Source organism: Strix aluco, chromosome 4 (assembly GCF_031877795.1).
Source record: "Strix aluco isolate bStrAlu1 chromosome 4, bStrAlu1.hap1, whole genome shotgun sequence".
NCBI lineage: Eukaryota > Metazoa > Chordata > Aves > Strigiformes > Strigidae > Strix > Strix aluco.
The window spans coordinates 66,880,776-66,905,793 of NC_133934.1; the positions used below are offsets into that span (position 1 = coordinate 66,880,776).

General features: G+C 40.7%; 1 protein-coding gene across 1 annotated transcript; it reads left to right on the plus strand.

Annotated features, from left to right (window-relative positions):
- The first annotated feature begins 282 nt into the window (after positions 1-282).
- MRPL1 (mitochondrial ribosomal protein L1) lies at positions 283-18,923 on the plus strand. The gene is made up of 9 exons (XM_074823438.1): positions 283-390; positions 621-732; positions 1,853-2,096; positions 3,204-3,287; positions 4,841-4,912; positions 5,118-5,229; positions 6,673-6,773; positions 16,642-16,723; positions 18,661-18,923. Exons 1-9 carry the CDS (start codon positions 357-359, stop codon positions 18,819-18,821), a joined length of 1,002 nt encoding a protein of 333 aa, XP_074679539.1. The 5' UTR covers positions 283-356; the 3' UTR covers positions 18,822-18,923.
- Positions 18,924-25,018: the final 6,095 nt, after the last annotated feature.

Sequence of the window (25,018 nt, forward strand, 5' to 3'; positions counted from 1 at the left end):
CCCGCAGGAGACGCCGCCATGTTGGGTGTCTCTCCCGTAGGCCCTGCTCGCCGCCGGAGGGGGGATCAGTTTTGTTCGCAGGACTGCGGGGACAACCGCGGGTTTGTACCGAGGCCGCCTTTCAGGCCGGTTAAGAACCGAGCTGGAGGCTTTTAATCAGGCCGCGGCAATGCGCCCCTAACCAGACACAAGCCGCGAAGGGGGACCAGCGTCCCCGAGGAACGGCGGGCCCCGGTGGCGGCGAGTGGGGGGACGGCGGCCGGGGGACGCCGCGCGGCGCTTCCGGCCACCGCCGGAACGTTTCTTCGCCGCCCAGGGGAAAGACTTTCCGCGCTGCACCGCGGCGGCTCTGCAAGATGGCGGCGCCCGCTGGCCGCTGCCTGTGGAGAGGTGAAGGGGCTTCTCTGTCTCTCTCGCCGCCGGGAAAGCGCGGGCGTTGGCTACCGGTTCTTCTCTATCTTCATCCGGCGGCTTTCCCCTTGGTGGCAGGGCAGGGGGCAACCCTGAAGGGCGGTGGGGCCTGTCCGGGCGGGGGTGGCGGGTCGTCTGGCGGGTGGCCCCCGGGGAGGTGAGGGAGACCGGGGCGCCTGTCTGAAGCGATGTTTGCTTTTCCCTCGCAGTACTGGCCCCGCGTCGCGGGTGGGTTCTCCCCGGGCTCGACCAGCGCCTCGCCGCCGCCCCTGACGTGGTGAGCGCCGCGCCGCCCGCCCGGCTCTACGCTGCGGCAGCGAAGTGAGTGCGTGTCCTCCTTCCACCCGAAGCAGTTCTCTTGGCTGTCGGGTGTCCTGGTGGTGATAGTGGGGGGAGCGTGCGGTGTGCAGTATTGCTCTTAACGGCCGAGCTGGCCTTGGTGGCATCCTGTAAGCTGCTAGCTCCTAGAGAAACAGCCTGGAGGGGGAAGATCTAAGCTGGGTTTGCAGGGATTGTTTTGTGTTACTCTTCTAATAACGAATGTAACACTTACAAGGAATGAATAACTTGGTATTTTTGATGTGTGGCTTTGGAGGGTATGGCTAGATTACAGCTTCAGGAGTACTGTTAGTATGAAAGCTGGTGAGCTTATGGAATTGGTTTCAAACAGTTCCTTTTCTTGCTTTAGGTTGCTTTTTATTGTTTAATTTGTTGTCTCTTTAATATTATGGCACAAGTGGGAGAAGTAAAAATGATCTGTGTGTACAAAACAGTGAAGTGTCCTGTACAGCAAGTGTTCTGAAGTGTTGCAGACTCTTTCACCATAGTTAATAGAGGAATGGAGTATCTAGCTATTACTTTAATTTTTTTTTCCTTGATTTAGCCTTTGAAAATAGGTAGAGTAAGGATTGGGACTGGTGTTTGTTAACTGCATACAAAATGATACAGGAAAGGGTGAAGAAATGTTTGAAAGGTGGGACCGCCATAATCCACTAGAAGAAGAAGAAAAACCCTGCAGATGTGGCTCCTTCTGATTACCAGGAAAGTGTGTGGGATTTGCTTGGTTGAGAAGCAGCTCAGGCACAATGCCTGCTACCAGCCCATGTGAAGGCAAGACCTGTAAAAGTTGGTGTGTTGAACTGTTTTTGCTTTGATACAGTAGGAGGTCATTGACTTGGTTCCATGCTGCACAAATGTGGCTGTGTTGTTTGAGGAGCTTAACTGCCTTCAGAGGTTTTGATTTCTGAATGTTTGATTTCTGTCTTGGCCATTTGAGACAAGTAGCTGGGATGAATTTAGGGATGCTGTTCATCTTTGTGTAGAACCTTCCTTGTCAACTAATTGTTACTTAGTGACACATGACAGAATCTACTTTTTTCTCTTGGAACATGGCCCAGACTTTACAGCTGATGATCTAACAATATTTTTTTGTTTGTCTTAGAACTACAAAAAGAGGTTCACAAAAGACCAAGCAGGAAGAAACAAAAAAGAAACCAGTAACCAAGAGGCGACCGCTGATGAGCAAGCCTGTGGATGATGTATACTTGACGTGGTATTATGAGCGGCCATCCTATGATGTGGAAGTAGCTGTGGGTATGCTAAAGAAATTTCAGGAACTGGATTTCACTAACCCCAAACAGTATGTCTACATTAATGTATTCCTAGATATGGCACTACAGAAGAAGGTAGGTTGGAAGTGTTTATAAATTTTGATACTTTTTTCTTTTTAACATGGGAAGGCTGTGTTTTCAGTGTAGAGCAGATGCTGCTGTTGGCCTTCTCAGCTGCCTCTGGCAGCTTCTCTGATTGTCAGAATAATGTGTGCTTTTGCAGGTGGCTTTGTGCCTTTATACATGTATAATTATTAAACATCTCTCATACTCCTGAGATGAAGATAGTGCCATCGAGGATTTTGAAAACAGGCTATCACGTGACTAAAATTCATGTCTGGACAGGACTGGTCAAACTAAGCTTTACATCTGTTTGGGCTTCCCAGTTAAAAATGTGCTACAAAAATCATGTGTGTGTTTTGTTCTGAAATGATTGTTACAGGGAGAAGTGTAAAGACAAGCTTCTTCCTGCCTCTGTCCTTCACCTTGTTTTGATTTTTGGATAATGTTCCTTGAAAGTATGCTACTGCTTGTTTGCCTACGACATGTTTGATTTAAAGGTGTTTAGCCCAGCTTAGATTTTTCCTAAAACTCCTTCTGCTTCCACCATAAGTAGAGAACAGTTAGGACACTTTAGAGTTGGTTTCGTCGCATGTGTAACTAACTATCCCTTTGGTATACCAGGAGGCCCTTAGATCTAGAAAATAAGTTCATGCTTAAAGAAATGCAGAGCTCTTGCTCATGCTTTTGGAGGCTATGTGGTATTCTTAATGCTTGGGGAGAGGCATATTCTTTGCTGGTTGTTTACCGTGGCCATTGCATCAGAAACATCATTTAGATAAGCTGCAACTACAGCACCTCAGTGTTTGTTTTTGACTTAACCCGAGCCTGGTAGCAATCCTACACTGGAGTTGCTGATCCCAGCCCCCTTCTCTTGGGCAAACTGCAGCATAATTAATTCATGTCTCTTAAATTTAGATTTGAATGTATACTGGACATAAAAAAGCAGTCAAAACTTATGCATAGTGCTTGTTTGTTATGATCTCTGTGCAAGGAAGTTGTGGGTAAGATTGCTATTTAGGGGACCATCTCCACGTGATTGTGTAACTTGCCCTTATGTCATGATTTCTTTTGTTTTTTCTTTTGTTTTTTCTTTAATATTTTTCTTTCTTTACTTATTAGAAAAAAGTGGATCCATTTGGAAGCATTGTTCTTCTTCCATATCGCTTTACAGATGAAACAAACAAGGTCTTGGTTTTCACAGAGGTGGGTAAGCCTGAATTAATTCTACATTCTACGTATCTAGCATGCTCTTGCAATACAACCAGTTCCCATGCAAGTACTATTCCTTCCATTGAGAAGACTCTGCGAATGCTTTACAGAAATCTTAAGTCTGTCTGGGATTCGTCTTGGGCAGCGTCTTAGTGTAATAACAAGCATCTTATAGGATTTCCATCCACCTTGAGAGGTTTACATATATGTAGATTATTATAGCAGTGCACTTAGGGAGTAAACATCTGCATAGATGTGACTAAGGAAGAGGTGATTAAAGATCATTTATAGCGTAAAACCCTTGCCACCTTTTTGTAATGCAGGCAGGTGGTTTAGTGTAGCAGCTGTATTCAACCCTGCTGTCTAAAGCCTCAGTAGGCAGTGCAGGTTAGATGCGAGTGTTATTCAGTAATTTCTGCTGTAACAGGATACCTTTGGGGGAGGAGGGGAAAGTAACTTCCTCTCAGAAACCCTAAACAACTTAACAGCCTTCTGACCCAAACACTTTGCTCTCCTAGGAGTTCATTAATGTGAAATGGTGTGTAGAGCAGTTACAGCATCTGTATGAGATCAGTTTCAGCCTCTGCTGCTGTTCTTTGCCAGTTAATTATTCTAACAGAATAGATCTACATATATCTGTTTGAGATTCTCCTAGAGAACTGTCAGAGATCTAGCTGACTACCCTTTGGGCTTAATTTTTATGAAATTCTCTACCTGAGCTACGAGGTGAAAATCCTTCCACAGAATGGATGGCTGACAGAAGACTCAAGTGTGCTGTATTTCACAACCTTCTCTCTTCACTCAAATTCTTGTGGGATAAGAGATCCCATGCCTTGTGAAGGTGTGTATGTGGAAAAAGGTTGAGCTACTGAAACACTTGCTAGTGCTTTTGGATGGAAGTGTGGAGCTGTTCAGCTTATTCTTGTGAAGAAAAGTTGATTCTGACTTTGAGTCATGAATATCTGCTTGTATCAAAAGCTTGTGCCAAAGTTTTTATAAAACTGATGCCTTTTACCTTTCCATATTTCAGACTGTTAAAAGTGAAACCTTGCAGAAGACGGATGACGTTAATTTCTAAACACTCTTTGAAGCCCAAGTTTAACAGGACTTTCAGAAGTTGAATAGCCTTATTTTACAGTGGTGTTCAGTAGCATGTTCTGTGCTTTTCTTTAAGCTTAAGAGTAGGATGTTGGCTCCATCCAGTGGATGGTTCGTTGTAGTTTCCAGGGAATGGAGGTAGGAGAGCAAGGGTTTTGGCAGAGCTCCTCAGCAAATGGCTTTTCTCCTTCTCCACTAGAACTTGAGTAAAGACTTGACTGTCGCTTCTTATTGGGATCTGGAGTGAAGTGGAGTTACTGCTCCTATATTAAATCACTGGCATAAGATATTTTTGGTCTTGGATTGCCTTAAACCTTTCTTTTCTTCTTAACCTGAAAATAACCTGTTCTTATACCTCATTGTCCAAGATACATCAACTATGCAGTGCTGTTGATTACAGACTAATTGGTAGTACAGATATTACTAAATTTATTTTTTTCTCTCCACAGAATGAACAAGAAGCTGAAATAGCTCGAGAGAATGGAGCTGCTGTTGTGGGAGGAGTTGAATTAATCAAATGGGTATTTTTTTTTTTTAATTATATAAATATCCTAACTTAAACAGTGACTGGGGGGCAGGAGAGAAAGAAACCTCATGTCCAGTAAACTCTAGCTTGAAGTTAACAGCCAAGATGAATACGAGAGATGGGTGCTCAGACATGCTTGTAGGTCAACTTGTGTACATCACTTACTGTATTCCTAAATATATTTAATTTTTTTATTGCAGATTTTGGAAGATGAAATCCAAGTAGACTTCTATGTAGCTGTTCCTGCAATAATCCCTAAGCTAATACCATTAAGGAACAAACTGAGACAAAAGTACCCAAGCACAAGAAGAAGTAAGAAGCAATTCTTTCTTATAAATCTCAAGTACTGAACAAGGTTGAACTCTAGAAGTGACACTGAAACATTTTTGATGAGGATGTATAATTACGTTGAGTATTAGACTGTATGTGACTGAACCACTTGTTTTGTCTTATCTAAGAGTAGTTTCAGGAATCTAGAACTGCTTTTCTCCTACAAGAGGCAAATGGGGGATTAGAATCAAGGTAAGTTTGCCTACTAGTTGCCCCTATGCTTGTTAGTCCTGATGAACCATAATAGTATTATGAAGTTACCCAGGAAAACAGAAACAACTTGACGAAGACGTTTACTGAGTTAGTTGCATTGTCAAACTGTTGTGCAATTGTTTGGATCCCAGCTTCATGACTGCTACTGCTGCTTCTGCCTGTTCATTACAACTCAACACTGGAGTTAGTTATGCTTTTCCTTAGTACAGCCTGCTCCCTTATCTGTGTGGTCTCTCCTTTTTCATAATGCTCAAGAGATTTTCTCTTCAGGTCAGGTTTTCACAGCAACAGACATCAGTCACTCAATAATTCTGTCCTCCCTTGCTGACTTACTTTTATTTTAGCTATGTCTTGGGTCTGTTTCAAATATGAAAAAAAAAAAAAAGGCTGTTTTTCAAACATAGAGCCTGTACCAACTCTGCAAAGCACTGAGTCTTGAACCATGTCTCTTTACTTCCCTGCCCCAGCTCTCTTACTGTTTTACAAGCTGCAGGCAGTGTTTTTAGACTCCTAAACATTTTGAGACAAACCTATTAACCTGTCCAAAACATTGCAACAGAGAATACTCCAGATACTTTTTTGACCAAATGAAAGCTATAGTATGCTGTTATGAACTTACTTGGTTTGTGACTTATCCAGAGCTGATTTCTCTTGGAGCCATTGAAAGATGTGTAGGAGAAGTAATGCTTGTATTTGAAGCAATTGAGTGATGGTGTAAATCTGTCAAATGAGCCCCTGCAGCTGAGATAAACAGCTGTCTTGACTTGTAGGAATGGCTGGATTGGGCCAGTGTGTTTCAGGTAGTGTGTAACCTTGCTATTACATAGTTGTAGACTTTGTCCTCAAGGAAGACTGCGGGATTGTTCTAAACCTAACTCAGTAGGATTTGGTCTGTCAAGCTGCTTTAACTGCATTAGGTAATAAAGCTTTGTTTTATGTATACATAAACAGGTTCTTAATTTGAAGGGAAATCTTTGTTACCTTTCCTACTGATTTGTTATTCAAGTTAGCTGATTAATGAGGAAGGAGGGAAGATAGAAATGATTGTATGTATGAGGATGCCATTGTCTTGTCCATGAAACTGCATTTTTGATTGCAGTTTTAACTACCTAAATTGAAAGATTAAATTCTCTGTTTACTAATATCACATGCAATAAGCACGCTAATAAGCATTACTCTGTTATCTTTTTTGCCTTTTTTTTTTTTAAATAGATTCTCTGGGCCATGATATTCCCAAAATGCTGCAACTCTTCAGAGAAGGTCTTGAGTACACAGTAGAAGACGAGCGTGTAATCAAGACAAGAATAGCAAGAGTAAGTTGTATATAGAGTTCTTAAGTTTTCTCTACTGAGCAGTACTGCAGTTAGTATTGAAAGAGGGGGGAAAAACATGTGTTTAATCTGTGTGTTCACAGGATTTTTAACCATGTTCTTTAACTGACCTGTGAAGTAAATGGAACTCTTACTCTGTTGTGTGACATCTTCAGCTGATGTGAGTGAGCACTGTATGTTGTTAATGTGTAGTTATAGAAGATGGCTCTGCTAAAACTGAGAGCGAGGCATACCTGATGCTAAGAAGTTAAGAATGCCAAGAATGGGATCTGTATTTGCCACTATATTGGCAAGGAATTGTAAAAAAATAAACAAAATAGGATGAAGAAGGTACTATTCCTAGTTATCTCCTTGTGAATTGACATCTTAAAGAGGAAAGGCTTCCCTTTTCTCCTGCCTTCCCCAGCACTCTTCTGTGAGTAAAATAAAGCTTATTTGATATTTTTTCAAAAAAAAATAAACTATGGGTTGTAAGTCCATGGTCAGTGTCCACAGGTGGGTCAAAAAGTGTTTGCTTTAACCTAATAATTAAAGACTCATTTAATTTTGATAACTTCAGTTCTGAAGCCAAAAGCAAGAACTGTTTGAATGACACGTGAAATATAAAAGTAATCTGTGCTTTGCTGTCATGTAAGAAATTGGTGTATGTAAGAGTATCCTTTCTTTTTTTAGACCCTTAATATGTTTTCTTTAATCTGTTTTTTTACTTTCTCTGCTCCAAACTGTGTTTTGTTTCCATTCTGTTTTGTCTATTTGTCATCCTGCCTGATGTTTAGTTTTTCTTTAATTGATACTGGTATAGAAAGGAAATGAACAAGATATCTAACCCCTGAAGCTTTGTCTGGTGGTGTTAGAGATAAGCAAATTTATTAATTCTGGCTAGCTGCTCTGAGTTGTGCATGTGAATTTCAAGGGCTTGCTCATCTATATGATACTCAAAACTGAGGTTCTTGGGACTATTCTACTGAAGTGTGTTATATTTTGCACTTTGATACAGGCAAAAAGTATCTTTAGCTGTTTGTAAGTAATGGACCATGTGAAATGCCTCGAATCCATAGATCAGTCCTGGTTTAGAGTATTGTGACTGTATTCCTTAATTTTTGCTTTGGGCTGCTTAAGCCTTCATCATTTTATACTGTAGATCAGCCTAAAAAAATACCTGGACATTAAACTTACTGTAAAGTTTCTTCTGGTATAGTAAAGAAGAAAAATCAGGTGAATTATTCACCTTAATAGAGGTAAATGGAAGGACTCTGTCTTGACAGTATTCAGTGCAATTGCAGTTGGTTCTGCCTAGTGTAGTGTCCTGCAGCTGTAGCTAGAATTTCTGAAGCTAAAACCATGTCCTATTACTGATGCAAGATGTTGGTTTTAGAGATTACCTTTAGGTTCTGTGTCTAGGCAGCTCAGGCTGGCAGTTTCATGGCACTTGAGAAGATTGGGTGCAGCCTGAGATGTCATTCTGTACAAATAAACAATAGGTTCTTGTGAATGAACTCTTAATCCTGGATCAGAAACAGTCTGAGAGTTTACTTGCAGACAGAGTTTGTACGTGCTAAGTTAATGTCAGCTGCACAGCAGAGGTGACTAACACTGCGCACACAGTGCGACGTGCTCTGTCACACTGTTGTGTATTGAGTTGCGTGCAGAGGGATGACTCAGTGGTTATGGCTCGTGTAAAATGTCTCCACCCTCCCTAGCTACCATCCTTTACCTGACCTAGTTTTCCTACTGTGCACAGCAACACTGGAAGGAAATCGAGTGCAGGCAAGGCTCTGGGAGGCTGAGAGCGCCTTGAGTGGTTATGCATATCTCCTCACCACTAAATCAAGAGCTTTTTAAATTTAAATCTTGTCAGTGAGAAAATAATAATTTATGAATTACACAGAAGCATGAAGATCTATTGCTGTATTCCAAACAGTAGTGTAGATGTTTCTGGGAGTCTGCCAAGCTGGCGTTTCTCAAAGAGATGTTTTCCCTTTAGTGCTGCTGTCTCATGTTGCCTGTAAGTTCAATTATGGCCAGGGGCTTGATGTAATGCTGCTGTCCCACATAAGTCAGCAGCCTCAGTGGTGTTTTCTTAGTTGTAATTGAGATGTCTTTGAAAAACCCAGAAGTTAGCAGTAGGTAAGTTTAATTAGTAGATGTGAAGTTGTGAAAATGAGAATGTAAAACGTTCTTTTAAGGCATGGAGTTTAAAGCAGAAGGGAGGCAAGTGAGGACACTCAGGATATTTCCTTCAGAATCAAGCTATCTGCAGAGGGCAGCTGAAAGTAATTTTTTTGAGGGTTTTGACATAAGTCTTAAGTCCAGTCAGAATGCTGTCAGTCACTACAAAATTTCCTTTTTCCCAAGTTGGCATTGTCTTTAAGAAAATCAGAGTCCCGGTGTGACACTAGGAAGGAGTTTTGAGTGTATCTTCTAGCTCTAAACCCGACTTTTAAAATGGGTGTAGTTAACGTTTTGTGTAGAAGCATTTGAATACAAGTTCTTGGAGTTCAGTAGAGTCAAGTGTTTTGTGTTGAAATTACAAGAAAGTCTGGTTATATTGTAATGATGCAGAGGTTGCATGTTGTTAGGGGATGCTGGTCAAATTACTGTTGGTAATTGCTTGGCAGTTTATTGTGTTCCAGAAATGTCTCACCATGGTGAAAAGGTAAAATAAGTGAAAAAGGTAAATCTCTTAATAGGCAGCACGAGGAGACAAAAGATAGCTGCTTGGAAAACAGAGCTATGAACTCATGTCTATTTTCATTATTTCAGTTATTGTTTTGCATTTGACTGAAATACATATTTTTTTTTGTAGACAGTTGGAATTCTAGATCTCGCTGTTGAGGGAGCCAAACCTGAAATTCTGGGTCTCTGTGGGTTTTCTATTCTTCTTAGTTTATCTTTCAACAGCTGTAGTAGGGAACTTGGAGTAGATTTCTCCCTGCCCACCCCACTAGCACAACTGTAAGATCAATTAAGGTGTTCTGAGAACTGATTTAGCTTTCTGGTTGAATGGTCACCAGTCAGTCCAGGTCTATTAAATACCATGAGATAAAGCCATAAAAATTCCAGTTCCATTTTTGGAGTGGATAGTTTTTAATGACTGGCTTGTCCTATAGCTCTTTAGAAAAGCTGGTACCAGAGCTCTAAGTGAAGATGCTAGAACTCCTTAATTTCCTGATTATTGCAGCCTTTATTACGGAGTTTTAAGTCCTCATGATTTCAGGTGGGAAGCTCTCAGTTGAAGAAAAGGCTGGAAGAAACATGGGTGGATCAGTGCTAATGTGTATTTGTTCTGGGAACTTCAAAAAGGGGCAGGAGGGAAGAGTAGAAAACTGGTTCAGGGAACAGAGCATGGATTGATCTGCCTTGCTATACTAGACATTATTTTAGGAGTATGTAGCATATATTCTTATTACTGCTTGCTGGAAGAACAGATCATGTGAGTGAGATGGAGGCTCAAGCTTTACACTTCTTCTAAATCTCTTGAATGGGAGCTGTTGTCTGAATTGAAAGTGCCTATTTTGTTAGATGTGCAGGCAAAAACCCCAAAAAAGGCTGTCTTTGCCCTCCTCCAGGCAGAAATGGATAGGTTAAAACAACATGGTCGTGCAGGTGAGTGTTACAGGATTCTCAGTGGACACAGGAATAGGGAAGTTGGAGTGACTTACTTGGAATTTAATCGGTATTTCATATTTCCTCTATGCAAACCATGTTTATGCGAAATGCAGTTGGAGTCATATACTTCTATCTGCTGTGGAGTTTTCCTGTTGACATAGGGGTACCATAACTGTTAAAAATAGTTTCATTTATCTTTAAATATTTATTTCATACTACTTTTATTTGATTAAATAGCTTTAAAATATTAGACACTAAAATGTTACCTGAGATGATAAAGTACAGTTCCCTTGAACAGCAAGAACAGAGGATGAGTGCCATTCATTAATAAAAGGAGGGGTTATTTCACTTTTCCTGTTTTACTTAATTTGTAGCTGCATGAAACTTTGTTGTATTTTTTTTATGGATGGATAGACTTGTCTAACTTTGGATAAGATGGTATGTCTGTTTCATTAGATGAACAGTAATATATCCAGACTGCTATCAGCAAAGTGGGTTGGGTTTTTTTGCGTGATTTGGGTGGGTTTTTTTTTTTTTTTTGGAGGACCAGTCCTGGCAAATGATGAATGTGTTTAGAGAAGGCGATAAGCAATGGAAGTGCTGTTCTTGATTAGTTTGCATTAGCATGGCTTTTGATTTTTATGTAGTATGTAGTAGGAGTCACTTCTTGGATTTGTATGATAAAGAAGTCAGTTGCAGATTGCAGACATTTGTATGTATGTTAGTCAATGCATGACAGCTTTAGGGTTTTTTTTAGCTTAGGTAGTGAAACCATTGTAAAACAGGCTATAAACTGAAGAAATTGATAGAAATTCCTATCAAGAAACCTTTCTCTATTAGCTTTATTTTCATTCCATTAATTTTCTGTTGCTCAGTCTGTCCTTTTTGATGTATAAATGATATGTACTGGATTTTACTTCCTTTTATTTAAGTCATCTTTTATTTGCTGGTTCTCAGACCATTAAGTATCTTACATAGTAATCATGCATGTCTCAAATCACACCTCTCCCCTTCACCTAGGAATAGGTTTTGTCTGTTGTGGTGTAGAAGACAAGTTAGCCTCATTTGCTGTAACATTTGCATCTGCAGGACTTTGCTGCCTCACTCTTTTTGGAGGGAAGTTGTTTGTGCTCTTGAACTTGGATGTCTGAAATGCTGGGTCCCTTTCTCTGCAGAACCTACTTTACCCCATGTGGTGTGCGCTTTCCATGCTGCTTCTACCGTGTCGAACAACTTTGCCATGTCTACTTGTGGGTTTTTCGTACTGACTAGTTTCTAGCTTAATTTTCCTGCCCTCTGATTCTTAAAGCATTGAGTTAAATAGTTGGCAATAATCTTGTTTTGTAGAGTGTTAATCATTTTGTGTTAATCATTTCTCATTTTCTACCAAGTGTTTCTGCCCTGCCGTGACTCCTATTCCATACACATGTGTTACATTCGAACTGCCTGGTAGTTAAGTCTGCAGCACAGTTTAAGTGATGTGGATGATCTCTTGATGCAATTCTCTAAATACAGTTTAGAAAAGCAGTTCTGTGGTTAAAGCTAGTGTTTTAATAGCAGGGCATCTTTTTGTTCTTCATTTGTATATGCTGTATATCCAGCAAATAGCTGAGTGACTCTTTGGTGTATTCAGCTGCAGTCTTGTAAAGATCCCCTAGAAGATTAGAAGCATCGAGACTTCATGAATCAAGGTTTAAACATGATCTGTTTTGGTGAAACTTGTGTAATGCTGAATAATAATAGGCAGTTTCCCACTGGACAGCAGAGTTAGTGGGAGGCCGTTTTTAAAGACAAATATAACATGTTTCTTTAAAAAAAAAAAAAGGCAAATAACTTCCCTGAATCTTTTTACAGTACCTTTTGCTGCTCTAGAGAGAAGTGTCCTAAACTTTAAACAGTAAGATAAGTAATAATTCATTTCTGTGTTGTAATTGTAGTATATACTGTCATTTTTAAGATACTTTGTGGTTAGGTTGTATTTATACAAAGTGGACCAGAAATTGATTTATAGTTGCTCCCTCTGTAGGTGTGATTATACTTCAGGAAGGCTCAGGACTTAAAAGATATTTTAGCATTCTCTGCAATCGATCTGAACGGAGTAGCTTGCACAGCCCTGAAGATCTGGTTCAGAGTACTTTTGTCAGTTTGAAGGTTTGAATTAAACCAAATATCTAAGTGCTGATACACAGTGACTGTGTATACACAAAGTTTTACTGTGGAATATTTATTTGGAAGCTGGAATATTTATTTGGATGTGGAAGCTATTTCAAAATATTTGGAATCCTCTGAGTATTACCTGTGGTTTTTACGGAGCTGTGAGTGTCTCAAGTAAACGATGCTGTGTGATCTCTTGGGATGTGGCATGTTGTCTGACTGAATGCAAGTCACTCTGTCCTATTTTCATGTCTTAACAAATACAGAATATTAACTAATGTCTTCATATTTTGAGACGGGTCTTGTCTCATAATGTGTTGTACTTCTAAATCCTTATAAGAAGCTGTAGCTTGTTTAGAGCAACTTGCAAATTCTGTCTCTTATGAATGCTTCTAGATTTTGTTACAGATGATGAATGCCAAGTAGCTTGCTGAAATTGTACAACTGAAGGTTCACTTAAGACCTGAACTTAGTGTAAGGTTTGGAAGCAAACACTATTTGAACCTTCATTTAAAGTATAGTTTCTAATTAGTTATTACGAATAAATTGCTTTATTTAAATGACTCTTTAAGAAGAAAGTCTTAATGGCTCAGGAGCAGGCGGTCCCCAGGTGCTGTAAGAGAAGCCAGTGACAGAGAAGACCACCCTGGCTGAACAGGGAGCTTTGGCTGCAACTCAGGGAGAAAAGGAGAGTTTACAGCTTTTGGAAGAAGGGGCTAGCCACTCACTGATTACAAAGAGGCTGTGAGGCTATGCAGGGTGGAAATCAGGAGGTCTAAAGCCCAGTTGGAAATTAATCTGGCTTCAACAATCAAGGACAACAAGAAATGTTTCTATAAGTATGTCAACAGCAAAAGAAAGACCAGGGAGAGCCTGCATCCCCTGCTAGATGCAGGAGGAAACATGGTAACAAGTGATGAAGAAAAGGCTGAGGTGCTTAATGCCTTCTTTGCCTCAGTCTTTAATAGCAAGACCAGTTGTACTGAGGGAATCCAGCCTTCTCAGTCAGAAGACAGAGACTGGGAGAACGACCCCCCCACATTCCAGGAGGAGATAGTCAGTGACCTACTGCATCACATAGACATACACAAGTCTATGGGACCAGATGGGATACACCCGAGGGTGCTGAAGGAGCTGGCTGGGGTGCTCGCCAAGCTGCTTTCCATCATTTACCAGCAGTCCTGGCTGACCGGGGAGGTCCCGACAGATTGGAAATTGGCCAATGTGACACCCATGTATAAGAAGGGTCAGGAGGATGATCCGGGCAACTACAGGCCTATCAGCTTGACTTTGGTGCCCGGGAAGCTGATGGAGCAGCTCATCCTGAGGACCATCATACAACACATGCGGGACAACCAGGTGATCAGGCCCAGTCAGCATGGGTTTATGAAAGGCAGGTCCTGCTTGACAAACCTGATCTCCTTCTACAACAGGGTGACCTGCTTATTGGATGAGGGAAAGGCTGTGGGTGTTGTCTACCTTGACTTTAGTAAGGCCTTTGACACCATTTCCCACAGCATTCTCCTGGCGAAACTGGCTGCTCGCGGCTTGGATGGGCACACGCTTTGCTGGGTAAAAAACTGGCTGGATGGCCGGGCCCTAAGAGTGGTGGTGAATGGAGTTAAATCCGGTTGGCGGCTGGTCATGAGTGGTGTCCTCCAGGGCTTGGTTTTGGGACCTCTCCTGTTTAACATCTTTATTGATGATCTGGATGAGGGGATCGAGTGCACCCTCAGTAAGTTTGCAGATGACACCAAGTTGGGTGGGAGTGTTGATCTGCTTGAGGGTAGGGAGGCTCTGCAGAGAGACCTGGACAGGCTGGAGCGACGGGCTAAGGCCAGCTGTAGGAGTTTCAATAAGGCCAAATGCCGGGTGCTGCACTTGGGCCACAACAACCCCCAGCAGCGCTACAGGCTTGGGGAGGAGTGGCTGGAGAGCTGCCAGTCAGAGAGGGACGTGGGGGTGTTGATTGACAGCCAGCTGAACATGAGCCAGCAGTGTGCCCAGGTGGCCAAGAAGGCCAATGGCATCCTGGCTTGTATCAGAAATAGCGTGGCCAGCAGGGACAGGGAAGTGATCTTACCCCTGTACTCGGCACTGGTGAGGCTGCACCTCGATTCCTGTGTTCAGTTTTGGGCCCCTCACTACAAAAAGGACATTGAATTACTTGAGTGTGTCCAGAGAAGGGCAACGAAGCTGGTGAAGGGTCTGGAGCACATGTCGTACGAGGAGCGGCTGAGGGAACTGGGGTTGTTTAGTCTGGAGAAGAAGAGGCTGAAGGGAGACCTCATCGCCCTCTACAACTACCTGAAAGGAGGTTGCAGAGAGCTGGGGATGAGTCTCTTTAACGAATTAACAAGCCAGAGGACAAGAGGTAATGGCCTCAAGTTGTACCAGGGAAAGTTTAGACTAGATATTAGGAAGCATTTCTTTCCAGAACGGGTTGTTAGGCGTTGGAATGGGCTGCCCAGGGCAGTGGTGGAGTCCCCATCCCTGGAGGTGTTTAAGAGTAGGGTCGAATTAGCGCCGAGGGATATGGTGTATTTGAGAACTGTTAATGTTGGGTTGATGGTTGAACTGGATGATCTTCAAGGTCTTTTCCAACCTAGTCAATTCTGTGATTCTGAGTATTCCTTTATTTTGAAATCAGTACAGCGTGGTGAGTCTGTCAGTGAAGAGAAATGCTCAGCATTAACAAATAGATTTTTACATCTCTTTAATTTATAAATGATTAAGCACATTGCAATCAGCATAACAATGATAAAGACAAATGTGTTCTGGTCTGTGTAACAGAGGAACTGCATTTGGATTGTAAGTCTGCCAGAACAGTGTAAGGAGAGAATAATGACCAGATCTGGGAGGAGAGTAGTCAAGTATAACAGTATTTCTATTGTGAAGTAATGCATACATTTACAGATAAGTGAGATATTAGTAAAATCTGCTTATTCTACATTGGGAAGTGGTGGAGAGGAAGAAGAGACCCCAGTGATGCCTGTGTGCTCCCCTGATACGGAGTTAATTTTGTGAGAATAAATGCTATTTTTTTTCTTAACTCCATAGCTGAAACCTCTAGAAAGTGAACTTGATTTTTCATCCAGATAACGATATGTGGATCATATGGGTGAGACCAGATAATGCATAGCAGGGCATTAGAGCAGCTGAACACTGAATCTGAGAAATGCATGTTAAGCTCTCCAGGAGCTGAGAGATAGGTCAGTCTTGACTTTGACCCACGGTTGTTCAGGTTGGCATTTCTCTTGGTCATGAGTTGTACGTTCTTGAGGAGAGTCCAGATGAGATGAATAGCTTCTTTCCCGCATCTGTGGTTTTAAGTTGATTGGTATATGAGGGAAGATGGATGTATTAATTTTTTGAGGATCATGTATCAGTCTGAAGTGAGGTGCGCTTAAGTGCTCCGTTAGATGAGGATGCTGGACAGAATGAGGAGCCATCAGTCCACAGGTTTTGTTGGAAGGTCAAAAATGCCGTGGATGGGAACCAGGATGTGTAAAAAGGGTAGGTACAAAACTGGTATATGTTCAGAGCTCAATGCTTCCATGTACTTTATGTAAAAAGTAGAAATTCCATGTAATATGTTAAAATGAGAAAGAGTAGGGGAAGAAACTTTGTACTTTTTAAATGATTCATTTGATTCTGTTAAAGTTCTTAATGCCTTGAATTTTAGATGCTTGTGTCTTTTGAGTTGAGTTGTTTTGTAGTCTTGGACAGCTACTTGAAGCTTCTTTCCTCAAATACTTTATTTTAATATGATTTTTGTGAAAACACTTGTACAGATATTGTTTTTTAAGACTTTTTACCTCTTTAAGGCTATATGTTGTTACAGAGTCGTGGAAATTTAATGTCATGAGTAGAAATATGGAGAATAATGATGAGTGTATAACTGCGTATAAAATACTTCTCTGAGGCGTTTGGATAACACTGTTAATGGGATTTGTAACTCCATAACAGGCAACGCAGAGAAACAAAATCTATCCAAATGTAGAATAAATATGTACTCAGTGCTTTCAGATTTGTTAATCTAGTCTTTAAATATCACCACGGTTAACTCTGCATTCTCCTTTTTCAGCTGGATATGCCTACGGAGCAGATAGTTGCCAATCTAAAAGCAGTTATCCATGATATCTGCACATTCAAGCCATCAACTTATGGTAAGTAGCTGTGTACTTCTAATGTGCTAGTTAAAGTTACAGCAAACAAAATTATGAAATTAGTGTTCTTTACCGTGTTGTCATTAAATGACCTTGCTGCTTTGTCTGCCTTGGAACAGGAGGAGGGAGCTGTTAGGCAACTTGGGAAATCAAGACCTATGAACTTGACAGCCTGTAAGAGCATGAATAACATCTGCTCTTACTGATGTGAACTCTAATTGCACTGCGGCACTACTTAAGTGTCTGTGTGAGGAAAGGAGTGAGGTGTTGTACAAAACTAAGTTTGCAGGCTTGATGCCTAAATAGATTAAAGCCATACAAGGAAATCCTTATGAGACATGGAGGTCTTCAGCATCTGTGTGCATTGGTTTTGCCCCGCTGATGTGACCCTGTTGTCGCTCAACGCAAAGAATCTGAACCCAGAATCCACCTGCAGTTGCCTTAGTTAAAACCTATGCTTCACTTAACATCTAGTCTGGTTAACTACCCTGTTTGAAGGTATACCACCATTTTTTTTCCTGTTACAAAGAAACTTTTAAAACTTATGCTGCTCCAAGGGAAAAGCTATTAACCTTTTTTCTTTTTTAATTCTTTAGCAAAAGGATCAGGTTACAAAGGAGTAAGAGTGTGAATTCTGCACGTTGTTCCTGTGGGTTCTGCTCACTTTTCTGAGCAAAGAACGTGGACAACTAATATGTTATCTGCTCTTTGTCATAATGAAGTAAACTTTAAACAAATGTCATCTGCTTAGCTGGAGTGGAAATGGTGATTTATGAACATAATTTTATGGAAGAATAGCCTTGTTTAAGCTAAGAAACTTTTTATATTAATATTGGCTTAATGTCTGCAAAAATAATCATCTTGCATCTCTTCCAGTGATGCTGTAATAGTAAGTAATGTACAGAGAATAGACCATGAAAAACCAAGTACACATGCCTTTTAGAAGCATTTCAGCCCAAATAAAAGATATAAGGGGTTGGTTGACTTGAAGTAAATAGAAGCAGAAAGTGGTGGTATTTTTGTCCTTAATGAGTTTATATGTGAACTACACCAACCTCATTAAGTAAGAGTAAGCTTTTCTGGACTTAGTAGCATTTCTACTGATTTTGTGGTATCAAGCTTGATTCTTGTGGTGGGTCTCTTGCTGGCTTGATTAAAAATATTTGCCATTTATGTGACGCAAACTTGATAATTAACACATCTTTACAACAATGGAGTCTAGATATGCTTGTTAACTATCAATCACTTAGACCAACTAATTACATCTGTTCTGTAGTTCCTTTCAGACTTTCCATATGTAATAGCATGTCTTTATGGAGCTATGTAGCTATCATTAAAACGGCATTCCTCTGTGTGTCAGTTGATCTGATGCAAGGCTAAAAAAAACACCAGGCAAGTGTGTTCAGAGTATAATTTAGCTCTATTGACTCTTCCATAAAGAAGTGTGACTGGTTTTGTAGTTTTTCTTGTCAAAATGTTCCCTCAGCACTTCATGGTAGGATCCTGAATCAGGAATGGTTTCTTTTGTGCCCTTAGTCATGTAGGAATATTTGGGTGATCAGCAAACTTCCCCCCGGTCTTGTGGATCAGGACCACTTCAGTTCACCTGTATTTCATTTTTTTGGAGGAGTGTGTGTGTGAAGCTTTACTTGTTTGTTCGAAGGCCCAGTGGCACCAGTGATGTCAACTGCTGGTGAGGTACTGAGGGACTAAGGTATCCATCAAGTTATTACCTTTGATGGCACCAAAGTGAACTGCGTTTTGAACCCAACCTGCCAGCGTGGATGTTAAACTCTCTGTACTGAAAGGATTTGTCTACATATCTAGTTCTGATTCCAGTCATGTGCTTGACACAGTATGGGTTAGTGCTAAGATAAATCAGCCTGGAGACGTGAAAAGTGGTAGTGACCAAATGGGTGGTTTTGTTTGTTTTCTAGGTCCTCTTGTGCAGAAGTTGGTGATTAGATCTTCAAGCAGTGAACGTTTGCTATTGAACCTTGATGGACTTCTACCTCAGGTGGAGAAAGTAGAAGAAGAAGAAGAAAAAAATGCAGAAGATGATGAAGAAAAACATGTCCAAGAGCCTGTTAGTACCTGATGTCTTTCCTTGTAGATCTGATGATCAAACTCAGGAAGCAAATGGTGTAATTCAAATTACGCTTCATGAAAAGAAAAAATAAATCTTGATTTGTGAATTTCACTTCTAAATTCTGTGTAATGAGAAACACTGTCACTAACAGGAGTCTGTTGTCAAAACCGAAGATGTCTTAAATACCTTTTGTTGGTAACTGAAAGCTCCCTAGTTTGTATGTTGTCTTTTTTTCTTTGCATGTAATAATTCTTTAAGAAAAATATTTCTGTAACTTCTGAAGTATTGCCTTGTCTGACTGCAAAGTCAGACCTGGTGTTCCTTTTGACTTGGTGGGAGTAACGTCTGCATGATGCTTGTGATATCTCACTCTGTTTTCATTTAATCTGCATACGTAGATACTGGAGGCATATACAAAGGATTACTACTCTGCTACTTTGAGTCTCTGAATGCAGGTTAGTCTTTGTGACAAACTGTAATAAGTGAGGTTTTTCAAAGGAAAAATGGGATGTATTCTGTGGGAGGAGTGGTCATGCACCTTATCTTTCAAATAATGCTATTTCATCTTTGCGTAACTGATACAACACCCCTCGGAGAATCCAATCAGTTAGTGGTTTGTTTGTACTATCCTGGAAAAAATTATGCTTTGAATGTCTTGGGATGAAACCTGAGTGAAGCTACAAAATTTAAGTGTCACTTTCTTGACTTATTTTCTATCATACAGGTTCTTGTAGATGGGCTTGAGAATAACCACTTGGGATAAGTGGATGGGTTTGGAGGAGTGGGGGCAGCTTCACAACAAGCAGCAGATCTTTTTCCATACAGGTGACTCTCAGAGGAAGACTCCTGTGCTACGCTTTCTGATGAGATTTTTTTTCTCCTTTGCCAGTGTATGCAGAAGAAGAGAAAGGCTCTGGGGTCACCTTTGGTGGTCTACTTGCTTAATTTTGTTCCTCTGACTCTTAGTAGCTATGTGTACCACTTAGATTTAGCAGAAAGTCTTGAAAATAAAAGACTCTTTAATTGAAATGGAGGTCTCTTAGCAGTAGCACAGTTTGATGTAAATGGTAGATTCCCATTAAATGAGTTGGTCTCTTGTTAGGGTTTGAGCCCTTAAACACATCAGAAGGCTCAGCTTAGTTTTGTTTTTGCAGTTACCTTTTTGTTCTTTGGGGCTGGTTGGTGTGGGTTAAACAGATTAAAACCAAAACAACCAACCCTTTTTCACAACAGCCAGTCTTCAGTGTGCTTGTAGTGTAATCTTACCATTCTGCCTCATTTAATTCAGTCTGTGGCAATTGCTGTGACTTCTTATTTTGCTTACCTTTGTTTTCCTCCAGCTTAATTCTTAAATATAAACTGGACACCAGCATAAATATCCATGCATTTTTTATCTGGCTGTTTAATAATAGGTGGTTTTTTGCTTTGCTGCAATATTTCTCTCCCAGGTTTTTCCACGTTGTTTCCAGCAGGTGGCATTCTTGTTCCCTTCTGTAGCGGTGTTAGAAGAAGAGTTTCTCAGCGGGATTTTTTTTTTTTTTTTTTTTTTTTGGCCTTTGTTGCTAAACATGTCAGTAGAACTACACCCTGAAATGTAAGATAGTTCCAAAAAGGATTGGCTATTTACAAAAGGGATGAGCTTATCCAAATCTGGAAGGGTGGTTTTTGTTTGCGGCTTTAAATCATTCCTATTACTGGAAGCGGGTCTCATTTTTCAAAGAGGTTACCCATATCTGTCTGCATAGAAATTCTTGTACTCCCATCTGAAGCATTTGGCTGCTGTCAGTCGGGATGCTTGACAGATGACTGTTAGGCCACACGGCTATATTGTTTATTATGTGGGGTGCTCTGTTTAGGGTTTGATCAGAAAATTCTCTTAGAGGTAAAGGAAGGCTTCACACTGACTTCAGTAGACTTACTAGGTAGTATGTGGAAAAAGCAATGCCAGTGCACTTGAATAGCCATCTAAACACATTTTTTACTACAGGCTGTGATCAAATGTGTAGTAGCAGAAAGATAATTCAGTCTGTTGCTTTTCAAAGTGAAGAGTTGATGTGACTGGCAAAAATATTGTCAGATGTGTTCAGTGATGTTAACTGCTCTGAACGCCCTATTTGGTCCAAATCTTACATGAGGAATTGGTAATGAGGAGGCTGGTAATGGTAGTAATTTGTAAGTATCTTTAAAATGGATAACGTCTTTTTTTTTCTTCTCCTTCTGTTCTGCAGAAGTTAAAGTTGCAGAGTAAAGCTTTTTTTAGTTTTGCAATACTGATGTCTATTAATTTCTGGTCTGGAGCACCAGGCAAGTTTCAAAAGATAGGTGAGGGTAGGTAATGAAGAAGAAACAGGGTTTTTTAAAGTGTTTCAAATTTGTGGGATTTTTTTCCCTCCACCTGTGCCTTAAGTAATTGATTGTACTACTTACTGATGGTTGTGTACTGGCAAGTCTAGTCTATGCCAACATGGAATGGAGTAGCAGCTTAATCAGTCTGCAGCAAAAAGGCTTGATTACTTAAGTTTTACCTAGATGTTTTTTTCTAATTAAAAAAAATTAGTCATGTTGCATACGCTCCTCATCTGCAATATGTCTAGCTTCATTAGCTCAAGTACATCATTTATGCTGTAACCTTTTTCTACTTGGAGTTTGTGCGAGGATGCATTCTTGCATAAACAGAAAAGATCAAGAGGACCTGGTTCTTAACTTGTGATCCATTTGAGGCGCTTGAGCAGTTGATAAACACTGAATTTTAGCAAAAGGCAGAATACTGTTTTACAGGAACGTTGTTTCACCCTGCAAATAACATTTCATGCCTGCATGTAAGCAAAGAGTGGTTTTATTACTAATGAATTACATATACAAGGAATATTATGAGATGTTATAATAGTTATGTGCTGTTTGCAACCGAAAAGGAAAAATGTGAAGGTAAGTTACCTGTTGGTATAGATATCATTTGCATGGGTTTCTTCTCTATTTTTTTTCTTGGGTTATTTCAAAGACTTCACTATCTATTATGGAAAATGGTAAAACTGTCCTGTTGAAGATGGGTGGCTTTTAAAAAAAGTGATGCTTAAGTATAAATATACAGGTGAACTTAAATCATAAGCTCTCAGACTGCTGAGTGTACTTTCAAAGAATAAAAGTGTGGAATACTAAATATTCCTGCAGAAATCTATACTTTGAAAATTTGAACACTGTGGGAATGCTGTAAATTTGAACCTCTCAAAGTCAGGTGAGTAAAAATGTAGCTCATGAACTTAGCAAATTTTCAGCTGCATTTGTTCAGGTGTAATCCTGCACATCTGAATATATGTTACTATGCTACTAACTCTGGTCTGTGTAATAGTGAAATAGTGTTATACAAGCTGTTGACTGTATTGTGATTTTTATCCTGAAATGCTTGATTGACACAGAGGAGAGATGAAAGGGAAGAAGACAACATGAGATTATTCCCCTTTAATAAGCTTAGTCCCAAAACATGCCGAGTGGGAGTTGTACATATGGTTCTTGTGCCAATATGCCTTAGAAACTGGTTTAATTATTACAGTAAATGTAACTAAAATGGCATTGCTGGCTTCTAGAAATTAGTACTAGTGTACTCATTGCAAAGCGTGGGGTTGTAAAGTTTTTGTGGTTTCTGATTAATTAGAGCAATATAAATAGATTATCTATCCTGAATGTTAAGTTCTTGTAAGTCCTCTATAATAGGAGGCACCCTTTTTACCAGAGTTTCTGTTAATGAGTGCTTAATACTTCTTTGGTAGGTGAATAGAGCACAGATCTATCAAAAGCAGAATGGCAGTAACCTAGGACCTGGTTACCCAAATGTGGTCAGTGAGAAAGGATGTGTTACAAGGCATTAACCAGTCCACACTAGCTGCTTTTGTGTCATGTTACCTGCAGTAAGTGGAAACATACTTCAACTAAGTTACTCCATAGTGAAAGGTACTCCAGGCAAACTCTTTGCACATACTTGGGTATGAGAGCACACACTCTTCGTTCTTGCAGAGCAGCTGATAAATTACTAAATGTTATCTCCTGTTAGCAAACCATACCTTGCTGTGCACGCTTGGCCCTCAGCAAGAAGGGAGAGATGTCTGGGAGGGTGGCTGAAAGGACAAGGAACATCCCATATACCACAGAATTGAAGGCGGCCGATCGGTGGGCCCTAGTTCTCTCCCAAAGGGCTTCGTGGTTTTCATTTACCCTTCATTCTCTCCTGTCTAATTTTTAGCAGCACGAGTCAAGCTATGCTGAATTTGGTCGGAAGCTTCATTTCAACCAAAAATATTTCTCAAGGAATTATCGGGTTACGGCATTTGAGGCTGCAGCCTCTGCCTCTAAGTGTGCTTTTACTGATGCTAAGAAAGCAGGAGTTGATGTGTGGGGCTTGGAATCCCCACTATCTGAGTACTGAAAGAGTTTGCTGATGCTCCTTGTGGGAAAAAGGGAGTGCTGCAATGCACTTAGTAATGCAGATGATGTATGATTACTTTCAAAATTGTCTTACAGAAACTGCTGTTAGTTTAACTAAGGAGAAGCAGGCAATGAACTCAGATTCACGGTTAGTGCATACAGAAACATTTGCCCAAACAAGGAAGAAATTACCATAGAGGCATGCATGCAGCTGTGGGGAATGAAGGGTTTGGGCTGATGCTCAGCCTAAACCTGGACTTGTATGGGAGTTAGTTGCACTGCAAAAAACTTTGAATCTGCATAGGTCAAACTGAGTTCATGGGGCTTTTGTTGTAAATTATGGCATGAAGGTCAAGTTAGAAGAACGGGACAGGGATGTTAAAAATGCCATGTTCAAAACTGATGCAGGAAAGGTCAGCCTCTCCATACCCACCGGGGGTTTTCCAGGGTGCTAGCGGTTAGCATTGGCACTAGTCCCACAGTTGTCATTTGCCTGTTCTGTAGCTGAGCATAGTCTTGGAAATGTCAAGTAAATCAGCTTTGTACACCTCCTGAATTCATCCTGTCAGGTATAGACACAGATTTTAATTTTCCCAGGGACAGAGCTGCCAAGTTCTGTGTGTCTGCCTCTGCTCTGAAAGTTAAGCTGCTCTAAGATGTTGGGCTGAGCGCTTTGTTTGAAGCATACAAAAACTGCTTGGAAAGATCTGGACTAAACACAAAGCCCATCCAGATGATGTCACTGATGAGGTCTGTTTAAAAATCTAATTGTGCCTACAAGGCGTAAGACGTTTCTAAGTGCTGAGACAGGCATTATAAATGATTACATTCGTATTCTGCAGTACCATTGGTATTATCAGCCTCCAGACTTTGGGTGAAGTTAATACTGTAGCCTAAATTCTGTCCATATGGTAGAACTTGCATTGACTTAAATAGGACAGAGGATTAAAAAAAAGCTGTTAAGACTGACTGAAAATACTGTTAGGGATAAACATTGTTATTTTACAAGTAGTCATTTTTGTCAGTACCTTGGCTTGCAGGTGACTGGAGGCTTCATCCCACAACTCCATGAAGTGGTAGTTGTGAGAGTGAATTCCTGACGCTGTACCTTGCAGGGCTGGTGTTCAGTACATGTGCAGTTTTAATGTGGGGCGGGGGGGAGTGCTGTGTCATTCAGGTGGACAAGTGGTTTGGGAGGAGAGTGGTGTCCTTACTTCCTATGAAGTGTTCTTAGAAAATAAGCTTTTTATGCCATGAGGGTAAGCAGCATGGGAATCAGTCCCTTAGGGATTTGTATTAGCATCCTACTGAGAGAAGGAGGCTTCATGGGAGACTTGATTTGGGTACACTCATTGACTTTTAAAGTTTAGTGCTGTCTTTCATCAGTGGCCTTCAATATAAACTGCTTGTTTTTAGGGTTACCTTTACCCCTAGTGGGTAGTGTTCTACCATTTAGCAAAGACAAGTGCTCATTGGTGAAGGCTTTGAGAACAAAGACCGGGCTTTCTGCTAAAACTGCCTGTGAAAAATGTGAAAGTAATCTGAAGAGTATTGAATTTCTTAAGAGTCAAATCCTGTTAAATTAAACATGACATTCTTGACGTCCAAGAGTACTTGGAAAACAAGGGGAAAAAACCCAATCTTCCCAAATTGCCAGGTACTGGGAAATGCTGGGTTAAGGTAAACTATTACTGCCCATGATGCCTATGCAATGCCATATTGTTTTGGTCGCTGGCAGAGCTGGACAGGTGTATGTCAGGGGCTGTGGCACTTGGAAGCTTTGGTGTGAT